Here is a 17,620-nt window from a genome sequence, read left to right on the forward strand (position 1 = left end):
TGGTGAGAAGTCTGGTGTACTTCTTATAGGTCTGCCTTTATATGTTACTTGGCCTTTTTCTCTTACAGCTTTTAATATTCTTTATTTGTTCTGTGCGTTTAGTGTTTTGATTATTATGTAACAAGAAGATTTTCTTTTCTGGTCCTTTGAACTGGGAATCTTCTATCTCTTTTTCTATTCCTATAATTATTAGGTTTGTTCTTCTCACTGTGTCCTGAATTTCCTGGATGTTTTGGGTTAGGAGTTTTTTCTGTTTTGAGTTTTCTTTGACCATTGTTTCACTATCTTCTAAGGTATCTTTTACACCAGAGAATCTCTCTTCTATTTCTTGTATTCTGTTGTTGATGCTTCCTGGCTTCGTTCCTAGGTTTTTCATTTCTAGGGTTGCCTTTATTTGTGTTTTCTTTATTTTTCTCTACTTCCATTTTTAGGTCTTGGACCACTTTGTTCAATTATTTTACCTATTTGAGTGTGTTTTCCTGTATTTCTTTAAGGGATTTATTTGTTTCCTTTTTAAGGGCTTCTACCTGTTTACCTGTGTTTTCCTGTTTTTTTTTTTTTTTTTCAGTGAGTTATTTATATCCTCTTTAAAGGACTTTATTATCTTCACGAGATAGGGTTTTAGGTCAGCATCCTATTTTTCAGGTGTGTTGGTGTGTCCATGCCTTGTTGTGGTGGGAGAACTGGGTTCTGATGGTGCCCTTGTATATTGTCTTCTGTTGTTTATGTTCTTATGCTTGCCTTTTGCCATCTGATTATCTCTCTTGTTAACTGCCCTGGTTGTCTCTATCTGGAGCTCACCTCCTGTGTCCCTGGATTGTTGCAGGTCTCCTGGGAGCCCTCTGGCCCTGACTGTAGCAAATCTCCTGGGATGCTTTCAGACTAAGGCGTCTTCAGATGAGCAGACATGTTGACGGTCTGCCCAGGTCGAAGGCACAGGCCTGTGGTCCTGGCTGTAGCAGACCTCTTAGGAGGCCTTCAGACTATTGGGTGTTCAGAGGGAGCAGATAAGCTGATGGTTTGTCCAGGCAGAAGGCTCAGGAGGGAAAGTGGGTGAAGTTCAAGCAGGGGTGGTGTTGGAGTGGAGATAGGTCCTGAGTCTACTTGGCTCCTCAGGCTTCCCAGCTGCTGTATTTATTAGGGGGAATCCTTTACCTGTGGCCCTGGCCATAGCAGACCTTCTGAATGGCCTTCAGACTATGGGATCTTCATAGTGGCAGACACACTGATGGTCTGCCCAGGCAGAAGACATAGGCCTGAAAGTCATATTATTTTTATCACTATATTAGCTTCATTTTAATTGAAAATATTTTTTCAATTGCAGAAGCAGTAAATTTAGAATTTTCAGAATTAGCATTACAACTTCATAGATATTCTGGAAATAAAATAAATGTACAGGCAGCTGCTTTAACGATAGCAATGAAGACATATCTTAGTGCATTAGTTCATTTTTACCATAATGTAGTATATGAAGCAAGTTAAAGTATAAAGAAAGGTTTTTGTAGCATTGCTCTGAAGGTGTAAATTGAGGGCACATGTCCAGTGATAACATTTTGTTTAGTAGAGTCCTAAGTTCATACAGAGAAACAAATAATAAGTAACATAGAACACATAATTAGCTGTGTACTTTCTTGTTATTTTTCTCTTATAAAGCAATAAGTATTCAAACTAGCACTATTCACTTGACTATGTTTATTGAATATAATCACCTCCCAATGATTTCATCTTCTTAATACTGTTTTCTTAGATCAGATGGGAACCTGTGTCTCTGGAAGTCCTAACAAACCAGGTTCAACCAGCCCCCTGTCCTCAATAAGCCTAATAAAATAACCAAAGTAATAATGATGACAAAACAAAGAAAATTTACTCAGTGTGGCCAAATTGGAAAGAGGAGAAAATAAATTCATGGACACCTCCACCAAGTCCTTATTTGGGTTTTTGACATAAGATTTAGTTTTAGATAGAGGGCAAGAGGTATGCATAAACTAAGTCATGGTTAAGGTGTGGTCATGACCATTATTGACTTACTATTTCCTTAGCTCTATTCTGTTCTGCAAAGAGATCTGTCAAGCCATATAGTCTTAGTAGTACATGAAATTCCTTCTCCTTTGTAGGAGACAAGTTCTTCCTCTGGCTAGCACCATTCTCTACTTTGGATAATTATGATTCTGGGGGGTGCTTTGTTCACCAGTCAAGATGGCCATAGTGAAGGACAGAACGTTCCTTTAAACTACCCTCATTTCCTCCCACGCATTCCAGTTATATTTCCTATTTCTTTATTGTTTTGAAAATATACATGTAGATATTGTTTCTTGATCATACCATCTCACCATTCACTCAGACTAACATATCTCCTCCTTAACTTTATTTCATCCTTACAAATGTTTTATAATATACAGTGAGTCCACTTAGTGTTGCACAGATGCACATAACTACAGGATTATCCACTGATATGTGTAACCTACCACTGGCCGCCACTAATAGTGAAAAGTGAATTTTCCACTACTAGTTTCTACCATTGGACTCGTGATTTCCCTAGTCATGAGTTTTGACTGTGCTTACAAAACCAAGCATAAATCCCCTCCTTTGGAACAGGCCTCAATTCCAATCAAATAGTAGTTGGTGACTCCATAAATAGTCTTGCCATTAATACACCAGTTGGCATATCTTGCCTTGTATGTGAGTATTGATTGCAGCCCAGAGAGAATTGTATCATACCATTTATGGCTTTTCTCACCAAAGAGCCTGCATAGCATTTTGTAGCACTGTGAAAACTAGGCTGGAGGGAAGTAGTTTCATGGTCAGTTCAACAATTATTTCTCTTTGTACTACAAGTGAAATGTTGGATGTCCTCAGCAATAGTGTTACCATCTAGTTATGGCAGGCAACAAAAAGCAATTTTATACATACATCCACACACATATCTATATCTATCTCTGTATCTATAGATATACATCTAGGTATACATATAGATATACATTTAGATATATTCATATTCATTGTTTTAGTGTCTCTCAGGGAATCCATGACAGAGAAGTAACTCATGCCTGACACTGAAATGTTCATTAAGCTCATATACTTGAGAAACAGTATTGTTCACCCATGTGGTACATCTGTTCAAACTCCTATTTTATTTTATTTATTTTATTTATTTTTTATTTATTTACACTCCAGATTTTATCCACCCCCTGTCCATACTCTGACTGTTACATATCCCAAACCTTCAACCAACCCCTCTGTCTTTATGAGGCTGTTCCCCCACCACCACCTGCCACCACACCTGACCTTGTTTATACTCCCTGCGGTCTCCAGTCTCTTGAGGGTTAGGTACATCATCTCTGATTGAACACAGACCCGGGAGTCCTCTGCTGTATATGTGTTGGGGACCTCATATGGAGCTCTCACAAAAAGGGACCTGTGCCCTCCAGAAGACCCAGCAAGCAGCTGAAAGAGTCAGATGAAGTTATTTGCACCCAATCAATAGACAGAAGCTGCTGAACCCTGTGGTTGAATTAGGGAAAGGCTGAAAGAAGCTGAGGAGGAGGGAGACCCTATAGGAGGACCAGCAGACTCAATTAATATGGACCCCTGAGTTCCCTCAAACACTGGACCTCCAAAAAGGCAGCATATACCAGCTGATATGAGGCCCTTAAACTTCTTTTAAAAAATATTTTTAGTAGCTTACAAACTAGTGGAGTTTCATGAAGCTTCAGCGTGTATCATTAATTTGTTTAACATACCACCTTTTCTCCTGTCCTCCACTCTTACCATTATTCCTACTTAAACTTTTGGTTTCCAATATTTTCCATTATCCTTTTATATCACATGTGGTTGCTAATTGTGTCTTTTATTTGAGTTGTTAGATCATAGATTCCTAATGTTGGGGTCCACACTAGCCCCACGTTGGGGCAGCCAAAAAATGTTGGGGTCCACACTAGCCCCACATTAGGGCGGCCAAAAAATGTTGAGAACCGCACTAGTCCCTGTTCAGGCACCAAAAATGTTGCGGCCTGAGCAAAATGTTGAGGCCCGGGCCGACCCACGTCTGGGCGGCCACTGTATCCCGGCCCAAGCTGCCACTCCGGTCTGCGGATCAGGGTTCAGCAAGAGCGAGAGTGAGGATGGACTCGAAGAATGGAGACCAGACAGAGTGTGATTCAATCCCGTTTATTCTTCAGTCTAAGTCCTAAGTCTTGAGTTCCTAGTGCCTAGTTCCTAGTCCTTAGTGCCTCCAAGTTCTTTCTCCAAGTTACTTCTTCCAAGTTCTCTTCCAAGTGCCTGCTACCTGTCTTCTCTCTGCTGTGTCTGGTTCTCTTCTCTCTGCTATGTCTCCCTAATGTCTGATTCTGATCTGTTCTGTCTCTGCCTTTTATACGTCTCACTTCTAAGCCATGCCTCTAAAGTCACACCTTTAATCATGCCCTTAGGTCTTGTCTCTAACTCTGATCTCTACACTTCTAAGTCACACACCTTTAATCTCACACACCTTTAATCTCACACACCTTTAATCTCAAGGTATCTAAACCAAGATTATCGGAGTGTGCTCAGCTGTTGTAGGCTATTGTAATCCAAGTCACATGTCAGGGTATATGGCTCAAGATGGCTGCAAAGCTGATAGCCCGCTTTCTGCTAAAAGTCGGCCCCCAACAGATTCCCTCTCCCCTAAATATGTCACACCATGGCCCATTTCTAGTTTTCTGGATTCCACTTGTATTCCAGGTTAAATTCACAAAGTAAAGAAAAGGCTTTAATCTAATATAGTCATATATAAAAAAGAAAAATAGCGTTTGTCATTTTGAGCCTAGGTGACTCCCACTCAGTATGATATCTTTTAAAACCATTCATTTATCTGCAGCCCTTGTTTTACTTTTATTTACATCTGAGTAATATTTCTTTGTGTATATATACCAAATTTTCACTCCATTCATCAGTTGATAGGCATCTATGTTTATTCAACTTCCTAGCAATTGTGAAAGAGAAGAAAAATCAATTTGGATTGCAGTTATCTCTGTATAAGTTATAAAGTCATGTGAATATATGCCCAGAATGGTATAGTAAAATATATTTATTTCTAGTTTTCTGAGAAAACTCCAGACTGATTTTCAAAGGGGATGCACTACTTTAAACTCCTATCAACAATGTATAAGGGTTCCTCTTCCCCACATCCATGCCAGCAACTCTTACCATTTGGACAGTTCTTATGATGGCCATTTTCTCTTGGGTAAAATGGAATCTTAGAGTAATTTTTAATCCTGCATTTCCCATACCTCAGAATATGGCACACTTTTTCAATAATCAACTAAAAAATTGTATTTCTTGTTCTGAGAAACTTCTTCTCAGTTCCCTAGTCCTTTACAAACATGCTATACACAATCCCCTGTGGTCCTTTACTTTGATCCACCACCTCTTTTTGCAGAGTTCCCTGAGCCTCAAAGGGAGGGACTTGATGGAAATATCTTATATAGGGCTAAGTGTTCCAACATCTCTTTTTCTTTCTACATATTTTCTGGCTCTTGGCCTCTGTACTTAACTCTCATGTGCTGCAGGAGGAAGCTTCTCTGATGATGAATGAGGAAGGCACTGGTCTGTGATTATAGCAGAATGATGTTAGGAGAAATTTTATCGCTATATTTTTTAGCAGAACACTAGTGTTTGTTTTTCCCTAGATCACTGGTCTTGGGTTTTTAGCCATCCTAGCAGCATTGGGTATGGATTGAATCTCATGGAGTGGGTCTTAAATCAAAGCAGGTATTGGTTGGTAGTTACCACAAGCTGTATGACATTATTATACCCAGTGTATCTTGCAAGCAGGTCACCATTATAGACTGAAGTGTTTGTAGCTGGGTTGGTGTTTACCTTTCTCCTGTGGTAGCAGGCAGAGTTCCTTCCAGTACCATGATATTAGACCATAGGTGTGAAGGCTCTAGCTAGGCACCAGCTCAACTTCTCCATACTCAATAGAGTCACATATGTGTTGTCTTTAGCAGTAGGGCCTTACCATTCGTTTGTAGAAAACAATCATAAATCCTTGGCAATAGTCTGAGTTGATTGAGGTTTCCAAAGGGACTTCTTTGGCTAACAGCTCTATTAGATGTAACCAATTCCTGGTACTGGAAGCTTAATGTGATGATGAGGTGTCCAATTGTGCTCTGTTTCTCTCATTATTTGGCAATTTCATATAGATTGCCTTCATTTATGCATATGTTTTAGGAAGCTTCTACTGTATTAAATACCCATATGAACCCTCATATGGCCCCCAGTTTAGTGGTTTCTCCCTGCATTCTCTTTCTTTTTTCTTTCTTCCCTTCCATCCTTGTTTGTTCCTCCTGTACCAGCCACACCCTCACCTTGAGAATTCATAACTATTCTATTTCTCCTTCCTAGGTAAATGTATACGTACACCCAAGCCTTTATTCTGTATTAAACCTCTGTAGTACTATAGATTATATCTTGCTTATCAATTATTTTAACAGCTAGCATCCATTATAAGTGAATACATAATATATTTGTCTTTCTGGGTCTGGGTTACCTCACTCAGGATAATATTTTCTGGTTGCACCCACTGACCTGCCTATTTATAGATACTATTTTTTGTATTTTTCAACTATAATTTATTTATTTATTCACTTACATCATGATCATTGTACCACCTACAGGTGCCTCCTCATAGAATTGCTTCCCCATGCCATCCACTTGTCTTATTAGAGGGTGGATGTCAACCAGGTAACCTCCTACCCTGACATATCAAGTCCCTGTAGGACTAGGAACATTATCTCCCACTGAGGCCAGACAAGGCAGCCCAGCTAGAAGAACATATCCCACATACAGGCAACAGCTTTAGGGAGAGCCCCAGCTCCAGTTGTTGAGGACCCACCTGAAAACTGAATTGTACATTATACACACACACACAGACATACACACACACACACACACACACACACACACACACACACACACACACATATATGCAGGGGGCCTATGTTCAGCGCTTGTAGTCTCTCTGATTGGTAATTCAGCCTCTGAGAGGCACCAAAGCTCTAGGTTAGTTGACTTTGTTGATCTTCTTGTAGAGTTCCAATTTCCTTCAGGACCTTACCCCAATTCTTCCATAATATTCTGTAAACTCTGTCCAATGCTTGACTGTGGATCTCTATATCTGTTTCAGTCAGCTGCTGAGTGGAGCCTCTCAGAGGACAGTTAGCTAGGCTCCTGTCTGCAAACACAACAGAGATGCCTTCATTTTCATTTAATTCTAGAGAGTCTTTAATTTCCTTCTTTATTTCTTCCCTAACCCAGAAATCATTGAGTAGAGAGTTGTTCAGCTTCCATGAGACTTTAGCCTCTCTTGTGTTTCTGTTATGGTTGAAGTCCAGCTTTAATCCATGATGATCTGAGGGAACACAAGCCGGTATTTCAATCTTCTATCTGTTGAGGCCTGTTTTGTGACCAATTATATAGTCAATTTTGGAGGAGGTACCATGAGGTGCTGAGATAAAGGTATATTAGTCTTTTAGGGTGAAATGTTCTATAGATATCTGTTAAATCCATTTGGTTCATAACTTCTGTTAGCTTCACTGTCTCTCTGTTTAGTTTCTGTTTCCATAGTTTCACTGTCTCTCTGTTTAGTTTCTGTTTCCATAATCTCTCCATTGCTGAGACTGGGGTGTTGAAGTTTCCCACTATTATAGTGTGAGTTTCAATGTGTGCTTTGAACTTTAGTAAAGTTTCTTTGAAGAATGTGGGTGCCCTTGTATTTGGGGCATGTATTTTCAGAGTTGAGACTTCATTTTGGTAGATTTTTCTTTTGATGAGTATGAAGTGTCCTTCACCTTCTTTTTTGATTAATTTGGTTTAAAGTCTACTTTATTAAATAATAGCTTGTTTTTGTTTTTGCTTTTGTTTTTTGTCCTTTCCCTTCTTTAAATTTTTTTCCAGCCCTTTTCTCTGAGGTAATGTCTATCTTATTGCTGAGGAGTGTTTCTTGTATGCAGCAGAATGAGAGATCCTGTTTTTACATGAATTCTGTTTAGTCTGTCTTTTTATTGGGGAATCGAGTCCATTGATGTTGAGAGATATTAATGACCAGTGATTGTTAATTTTTGTTATTTTGATGTTGATGGTGTGTGTGTGTGTGTGTGTGTGTGTGTATACATGTGCTTTTGGTTTTGCTGGTATAGTATTGCTTATTTTCTGTTATTTCTTGGGGGTAGTTATTCCTCTTGGGTTGGAGTTTGCCTTATAATATTTTTTCTAGGGCTGGATTTGTGAATAGCGATTGTTTAAATTGGATTGTCTTGAAGGATCCTGTTTCCTCAGTCTATGGTGATACAGAATTTGCTGGGTATAGTTGCCTACAATGGCATCTGTGGTTTTCAGATGTTGCAAGATATCTGTCCAGGCCTTTCTGCATTTAGAGTTTCTATTGAGAAGCCCAGTATTTCTGATAGGTCTGCCTTTGTATGTAACTTGACCTTTTTTCCTTCCTACTTTTAGTATTCTTTCTTTGTTCTGTAGATTTTGTGTTTTGATTATTATGTGCCAGGGGAACTTTTTTCTGATCCAGTCTAGTTAATATTTTATAATCTTCTTGTATGTTTATAGGCACCTCTTCTTTGGATTGGGAAATTTTTGTTCTTTGATTTTGTTGAGATTTTCTGGTTCTTGGAGCTGAGACTTTTCACCTTCTCCTAGTCCCATTATTCTTAGGTTAGGTCTTTTCATGGTATCCCATATTTTCTGGATGTTTTGAATCAGGAAATTTTTAGATTAAAATTTTTCTTTCACAGATGTATCCATTTCTTTTATTGTATCCTCTATGTCTTCGATTCTGACTTCTCTTGTATTCGCTTGATGATACTTGTATTTGTTGTTCCTGTTCTCTTCCCTATGTTTTCCATCTCCAGGATTCCCTCTGTTTGTATTTTCTTTGTTGTTTATATTTCCATTTTCAGGTATGAAACAGTTTTATTTCTCCAATGTTTAATTGTATTTTCATGTATTTTTGAGAGATTTTTTTTCTCTTTAAAGGCTACCTGTTTGATTTTATTTTCCTGTATATCTTTTTTAAATTATCTTTAATCTTTTTTACAGTCCAGTCTTTATCTCTGACCTTGTCCACCCTCTGACAGTTTTTTCATCAGATTCTCCTCCCCTAACCCCAATGCAGCCCCTACCCCACCCCACTTGGCCTCCCCATCCCTGGGGCCTCAAGTTAAGTTAAGGGCCTTAAGTTAAGACAGGGTTAAGTACATCTTCTCTCACTGAGGCCAGACCAAGCAGTTCTCAGCTCTCTATGTGTCAGGGGCTTTGGACCAACTAGTATATATTGTCTGGTTGGTGGCTCAGATCTCAAGGGTCCAGGTTAGTTGATAGTACTGGTCTTCCTATAGGATCGCCCTTCTCCTCAGCCTCTTCCATCCATTCCCTAATTAAACCACAGGGGTTCCAGACTTCAGTCCATTGATTGGGTATAAATATCTGCATTTGACTCATTCAGATGGTTGTTGGGCCTCTTGTAGGGCAGCCATGCTAGGCTCCTATCTGTAAGCACACCATACCATCAGTAATGGTGTCAGGCCTTGGAGCCTCCCCTGCCTCCTCTCAAGCTGGATCCTACCATGGGCCTACCAAGGAGGTCACTGGGCCTCCTTTCCCTCAGTCTCTTCTCCATTTTTGTCCCTGCAGTTCTTTTAGACAGGAACACTTCTGGGTCAGTTTTTGACTGTGGGATGGCAATCCTATCCTTTCACTTGATGCCCTGTCTTTCTACTGGAGGTAGACTCTACTAGTTCCCTCTCCCCACTGTTAGGCATTTCATCTAAGGCCCATACCTTTGAGTCCTGAGAGTCTCTCACATCCTATGTCTCTGGTACATTCTTGAGGGTTCCCCCTCACCTCCTACCTCTGGGGTTTCCTGTTTCCATTCATTCTTCTGACCCTCTGGGCTTCACTCCTGTTCCCCTCCATACCTGATCATGTTCCCTTTTTCCCTTCCCTGTCTCCTCTGCTTCCCTGGTCCCTCCCTCCCTCTACCCCCCATCCCGTGATTTCATTTGAGTAACACTCACAATTAATTAGGCAAGTGCGGGGATCTTTATGATACATTGTTATGCTCTGATTTCCCTAAGCAAAAGGGCCATTTTCTCTGTGGTGCTAGTGTTATGGTACATTCCTTTGTTCTTTTCCTATGTTACTATCTTCCTTTGTGTTCCATTTCTTCCCTATTCCTCACCAACCTGTGTGTATGTGTATGAATGTGAATGTGCTATAATATCATTCTTCTGTGTATCACATATATGATACACCTTATTTGAGGTTACCATTAGGCTTAAGTAAAACAGTTCTTACTTATAAAATCCATCTTAAGTTGAATAAAAGCTTAACTTCAATTCCATATGAGTCACATTTCCTCTTACTCATACACTTGGGTATTGAGGTTAGTTTACATATTTAATATTATAATTTAGAATTTTTATAATCATTATTTTAAATACTCTTAAAGGTTTGAATTTTTAATACTGGGATTAAAAGTCATTTACTCAACACAGATATACTATTACAATATGCTGTATTCGTTCATATATTTACTCTTGCTAGTACATTTATAATTTTATGTTTGCATAGTTAACATTTTTATTTCAATTTGAAAAATGTTTTTTATTCTTTACTATAAGGGAAGCTTTTGATTGCCAAAGTGTTTCTCTTTATTTACTTTTTAAAACAGTTTTGCATGACACAGTACCCTTTCTTAGCAGTTTCTATTACTTCCAATATTTTGAATATATCAATTGATTATATTTTGGCTTGAACTTTCTGTTGAAAATTCTGCTACCAGTGATTACCCTCCACATCATAAATGATTTCCTTACTGTTTTAAAATTTCTTTTATTTGCTATTTTGATTATGTATCTTTGTATGGATTTTGTTGGACTTATATTTAGTTGATATAACTTTATTTCATTTTATTTTATAGTTTATATTAGGTTTGTATGACTTTATAGAATACTTTCCTCCCTAGATTTGGGGATTTTTTTTATCCATATTTGTTCAAGTAATTTTTTCTTGATCTCTCTTTATCCTTTTTTATTGGATATTTTATTTATTTACATTTCAAATATTATCCCCTTTCCCGTCACCCCCTGGAAACCTACTATCCCATCCCCCCTTTCCCTGCTTCTGTGAGGGTGTTCCCCACCCACCCTTCCACTCCCACCTCCCCGCCTTCGCATTCCCCTACACTGGGGCATAAAACCTTCAACAGGACCAGTGGCCTCTCCTCTCATTGATGTCTGACAAGGTCATCCTCTGCTACATATGCAACTGAAGCCATGGGTCCCTTCATGTGTACTCCTTGGTTGGTGGTTTAAGTTCCCGGGAGCTCTGGGGGTTCTGGTTGGTTGATATTGTTGTTGAGTTTCTGAAAATGTGTATTCTTGTTACTGTCTTACACTTTCCTTATAATTTTATCACTCTTCTTTTCTTTTTTGCCCCCAAGTAGAAAATTTCCAATTACCCATATTCAAATTATTTGATTTTTCTTCTTCATGATTAGTTTGCTACTGAACTACTTTAGTCAAGTTTTTTGTCTACTTATTGTATTTTTAGCTCTTTGTTTTCTACTTGATACATTTTAACATGTTATCTTTGAAACTCACTTTGTTGATGGCTTTTTTCCTTATACTGTGATCATGCTTATGACTAATATTTTGATTTGTGTTTTAAGTAAACCATCATATATCTCAATTTTATTAGAATCAATTTCTGGATGTGTGTCCAGTTCTTTTATTTATTATGAACACATTTCTCTATTTTATTGTTCTTTTTGACTTTTCATACTAACATCAGCACATTAAAAAATAGTCACCTCCCAAAATTTTATACAAATCACGTATTCAAGAGAATATCTAAACTAAGTAGCCAGCTTTAACCCACAGTAACCCACAGACACCTATAATATACTAGTTCTCACTAAGAGACTAACTCTTCATATATTAAGATTCATTTTCTTGGAGTAGTATGAAATCATTTGCTATAAAAGCCTAACAATGTAAGTTCCTACCCCGAGAACCCAGTAAAAGCCACAAAGAGGAATACTTATTTCTAATCCCATTACTCTCAAAAGAAAGCAGGCAGAGAGAATAAAGTCACCAGAGACTGGAATGTAAGTTTGGCTGGCATATACAGTAGTGAATATAGAGAGAGACACTGTTTCAAACAAGGTGTAGCATGTGCCCTCACTCATACAAATAAATAATGCATGGATGTGGGTACACATACATGTGTGCTTCATTTACATGCAAAATAAGATTTTTATTTTTTATTAACTATTGTATTTGTTTACATTTGAAATATTCCCCTTTCTGGTCTCCCCTTCACGAACCCCTACCTTATCCCCTTCCTTTTTTCCTCTAAGAGGATGCTCTCCTACCCACTCCTACCTCACCCCTCTAGCATCCCCCTTCTCTGGGGCAACCAGCTTCTACAAAACCAAGCACCTGCCCTCCCATTGATGCCAGGTAAGGCAGTCCTCTGCTACATATGTAGCAGGAGCCATGGACCAGCCCATGTATACACTTTGATTGGTGGTTTAGTCCCTGGGAGCTCTTAGGGGTCTGGTTAGTTGATATTGTTGTTCTTTCTATGAGGTTGCTATCCCCTTCAGCTCCTCAGTCCTTCCACTAACTTCTCCATTGGGGTCCCCAGGCTTAGTCTAATAGTTGGCTGTATCTGTGTCTGTCTTAGTTACTGGTAGAGCCTCTCAGAGGACAACCATACCAGGCTCGTGTCTGCAAGCACATCTTGGTATTCACAATAGTGTCAGGGTTTGGTGTCTGTGGATGAGATGGATCCCAAGGTAGGGCTGTTTCTGTATGACCTTTTGATCAGTATCTGCTTTATTTTTGTCCCCGTGTTTCCTTTAGACAGGAACAATTCTTGGTTAAAATTTTTGAGATGGGTGGGTGGCCCCATCCCTCAACTATGGGCCATGTCTATCTATTGGAGGTGATTTCTTTATGTTCTCTCTCTCCATTGTTGGGCATTTCAGCTAAGGGCATCTCCATTGGGTCCTAGGAGCCTCTCCCATCCCTGGTGTCTGGAACTTTCTAGTGGTTCCCTGTTCCCTGCCACCCCCCAGTGCTACATATTAATATTCATTCTCCTGGCCCTCTGGACTTCTCTCCTGTGTCTTCCCATACCTGATCCTGTCCCTCCTTTTTTCCCCACTCATCTCCATTCCCACACAGGTCCTTCCCTCCCTCTACCTCCTGTGATTATTTTGTTTCCTCTTCTAAGTGGGACTCAAGCATATATACTTTGGCCTTCCTTCTTGTTAAGCTTCAGATGGTCTGTCAGTTGTATCGTGGATTTGATTTTTTCTTTTCTATTTGTTTGTTTGTTTGTTTATACTCCAGATTTTAATCCCCCTCCTGGTCCACCGTCCAACTGTTCCACATCCCATACCTCCTCCTTGGCCCTGTCTCCACAAGGATGTAGAGCCACCACCAGCCACCACCCATCCTACCATACCTCTAAACTCTTTGGGGCCTACAGTCTCTTGAGGGCTAGGTGCATCTTCTCTGACTGACCCCAGGCCAGGCAGTTCTCTGCTATATTTGTGTTGGGGGCCTCACATCAGCTGATATATGTTGCCTGGTTGGTGGTCAAGTATTTGAGAAATCTTGGGGGTCCAGGTTAGTTGAGACTGCTAGTCTTCTTACAGGCTCTTCCTCCTCAGCTTCTCCCAGATTTTCCCTAATTCTACCACAGGAGCAAGCAGCTTCTGTCCATTGCTTGGGTGCAAATATTTGCATGTGATTCTTTCAGTTGCTTGTTGGGTCTTCTGGAGGGGAGTCATGATATGTCCCTTTTGTGAGCGCTCCATAGCCTCAGTAATAGTGTCAGGCCTTGGGGCCTCCCCTTGATCTGGATCTCACTTTTGGCCTGTCACTGGACATTTTTTCCCTCAGGCTCCTCTTTGTTTCCATCTCTGCACTTTTTTAGATAAGAACAGTTGTGGATCAGAGTTTTGACTGTGGGATGGTAACTCCATCCCTCACTTGATGCCCTGTCTTTCTGCTGGAGGTGGGCTCTAAAAGTTTCCTCTCCCCGCTGTAAGACATTTTATCTAAGGTCCCTCCCTTTGAGTCCTGAGAGTCTCTCACCTCCCAGGTCTCTGGTGTATTCTGGGGGTCCCCCCAACCTCATACCTCATGAGTTTGCCTGTTTCCATTCTTTCTGCTGTCCTTCAGGGCTTCAGTTCTTTTTTCTCACCCAATACCAGATCAGGTTCCCCTCTTCCCTCCTCCCCTGTCCACTTTCCCTCCCAGGTTCCTCCCTCCCTCTCCCCTTGTGATTGCTTTCTTCTCTTTCCCAAATGAGACTGAGGCATCCTTACTTGGGCCCTTTAGTTTGTTGACCTTTTTTTTTTTTTTATCTTGGGTATTCTGTACTTTTTTGGTTAATAACCACTTATTAGTGAGTACATACCATGCATGGCCTTTTGTGTCTCAGTTACCTCACTAAGAATAATATTTTTAGTTCCATCCATTTGTCTGCAAAACTCAGGATGTCTTCTTAATAGCTGAGTAGTATTCCGTTGTGTAAAGGAACCACATATTCTGTATCCATTCTTCTGTTGTGGGAAATATGGGTTGTTTCCAGCTTCTGGCTATCAGAATACAAGGCCACTGTGAACATAGTGGAGCATGTGCCTCTGTGGCATGGTGAGGTGCATTGTGGATTTGTAAAGTCACAGTTTTATATTTCTCACATTGTTCTGTGAATTCCTATATAATGATTTCTTTTGTAAAGAATAAGCTCTATAATGATTTCTTTTGTAAAGAATAAGCTCTATCAACCTAAGAGAGTGACTATCTGAAGTAAATGACCATGTTTAATTCATATATTGAAAAGATGAAAATGACATATAATTAAGCAGAAAATTTAGGGTCATTGCTTCTCCTTGAAAAATCAAAAAACAAAAACAAAATTCACCATAATACTTTGATGGAAATTATATTTTGTTTGCACAGATTTCTATTGTGATGTGAACATTAATGTTAGACTAATTTTACTTTGCCTACTTTTATTCATACTATATTCTTCTCTCTTAGTTTCTAGAATTCAGATAACAAGATACAAGAGTGAAGACAAAAATGTGAGATTCAAAGAGACATCTTCAAGTTTCAGTGACAAGCAACTCTCACAAGAAAAGTTAAAGAAAAAGCAGAGCTATAGCTTTTCTCCAGAGTCTCACACATTCACAGATGAAAAGCATCACAAAAAAGCTAGCCGGAAAATATCTGTCTATAAGCGCCATTGCAAGAGGTATTCCCATAGTTGTGAAAGTTTGAAGTATCAAATCAGTCCCATTCCTCTAAGTTTGGAGACTTGCACCTCTAATGTATCATCATTTGTTGGCAGCCCAACTTCTAAAAGTCCTAAGTCTGTCACAAGAAAGAAGACTCGAAGAAGTATTACATATTCTCCGGAATTGGGAGCTCAAAAATGTACTAGATGTTTTATGGAAATCAGTAACTCTTCTTTTCATAAATGCTCCACAAATTCTGATGATTCTGACTCTGACTCTCCATTACATGGCCAGATTTCCTCATATTCTAAATATTCTCTGCACTCTAAAAGTATCAGACACTTCAAGACTTCTCGAAATCTCCCTTTATCTCGGTCCCTGGATCCTCAGCATCCTGTGGTCAGCCGCTGCTCTCTACACAGGGAAGATTCTAAATATTCTATAGATTCCACCTCTTATTTACATTGTGAAAGTTGTTCATCTCTCCAAAACCTTAAGGGATCTTCTGTTTCACATACCGTTTCAAAGAACACTAAGGAAATCATGGGCCACCAAAGTACTGATGACCACCTAAAGTCAGCACCTGTAAGATTGTCTCAAAGTGAAAGCAAGTTTAACCTTACTGCCCAACCTCAAAATAAGGATACTCCTGATGACAGTGATATTATATTTATCAGTGCTAGAAATATCAAAGCTGAGGTTAATGTTGAAGATAAACATCTTTACAAAGATGATACAGACCATGAAGATGAGACAAATACTGAAGATGAAGCAGATGGTGAAGATGAAACAGACACTGAAGATGATACCAAAGATAAGAAAGATCCTAAAGACAAATCTGACCCTGATGGCAATGATCCCAAAGATGGCAACTCTGGAAATAATACTGATAGCAACAATGGGTCTCATCCTAGTGGTTCTTCTGAACCTACTGGTGGACCTGATTCCAGCAATGATGGTGACTCTAAAAATGTAACTGATCACAAGAGTGAATCTCACCCTACCATTGATAATGCTACCAACAGTGATGTTAACTTGAAATATAACACTGATGAGATATGTACCAACAATTTAGACAATGCTTCAGATCTGCCAGAATATTTCAGTTACCACAATAATGCCGACTTCAAGGGTAGCACAAACCCAGCCTCTGAAAACAAAACTAGAACTGTACTGGACTATATTTCTGGTTCCAACAATGTGGATACTGGCCCTAGAAATACTATCATAAAAGGAAATATTGTTCATGCTAAGAATATTAGATTGCTTTCCAACAGTCATCAAATTGTCATTAAAAATGAGAGTGATCCAAGCAGCAACCCAAGCCCCCAAAACAGCTATGGGCTCCCAAAAGATCCTGACTCTAACTCTAATATCAATTCCAGTAATGCTACTAACAATATTGCTAACCCTAACTATGGCACAAAATCCACTAATACTACTATTAACAAACAGACAGTTGCCCTAAAATATTATTCAGACATTAATGACGTCACAGGGTTTACATACAAAGTAAGGTCAAGTTTTGTAGTCAACTCAAGCTATTTTGACAGAAAGAAATATGCTGCTATACCCAGCTTTGCACTTACTACTATTGATGCCATTGATACTCATAATGTTACCACCTGTACTAGTGCTATTAGCTCTCAGTTTACTGCTGGAAAAATCTCTGCCCTAGGCACTAAACATTTCCCTAGATTTAGTCATTTCAGGAGTTTCTATGTTATCATAAAACCAAATTATAATGCTAAAAATATTCATAATGCTAATAATAATTTTACTAGTATCAGCAATATTAACAATCTGCCTGCCACTAAATTAGAAATAAATTCTATATTATCTGTTTTTAAAACCATTTGTGTAAATATCTCAAATTTTACTGCTGGTACAAACTATTCTGACTTTTTGATAACCTCAGAATTTTATGAACCCCTTGAGCTTGGTAGAGCTTATAAAATTTTTGATAACAAAAATATTGGTGCTCCATCCCAAGATTCTGCTGGATACATGGACTCTGATAATTCTTCGTGTGCCACTGGGTCCATGGATGCCCTTGATGCCAAAGAATCTGGCTTTTTAAAAAAATTTCCTAGGATCCAGAATACAATTGGCATCAAGGATCCTTCTTCCCCTTTCAAGGTTCTTTCCAATCAAAATATTCCACTCCCTAGTTTCGATTTTATAGTGGAAGCTGAACTACCAGATATTGTGAAGTTTGCTATATCATCAGGTCCTGTGAATCAATTATTTAAGGTAAGTTTACTTAAATATACATTTCAAATTCATTGTCCATTTTCTTTTAAGTTTACT

The 17,620-nt window shown here is 39.1% G+C and overlaps 1 protein-coding gene across 1 annotated transcript in view; it reads left to right on the forward strand.

The window, feature by feature from the left end:
- Positions 1-17,620, forward strand: part of LOC117694996 (uncharacterized) — a 352,556-nt gene that overhangs the window by 230,545 nt on the left and 104,391 nt on the right. Inside the window, 1 exon segment of the mRNA XM_076918452.1 lies at positions 15,114-17,563. Coding sequence (XP_076774567.1) covers positions 15,114-17,563 — 2,450 coding nt within the window.

This window comes from Arvicanthis niloticus, chromosome X (assembly GCF_011762505.2).
Source record: "Arvicanthis niloticus isolate mArvNil1 chromosome X, mArvNil1.pat.X, whole genome shotgun sequence".
In the NCBI taxonomy this organism is placed as follows: domain Eukaryota; kingdom Metazoa; phylum Chordata; class Mammalia; order Rodentia; family Muridae; genus Arvicanthis; species Arvicanthis niloticus.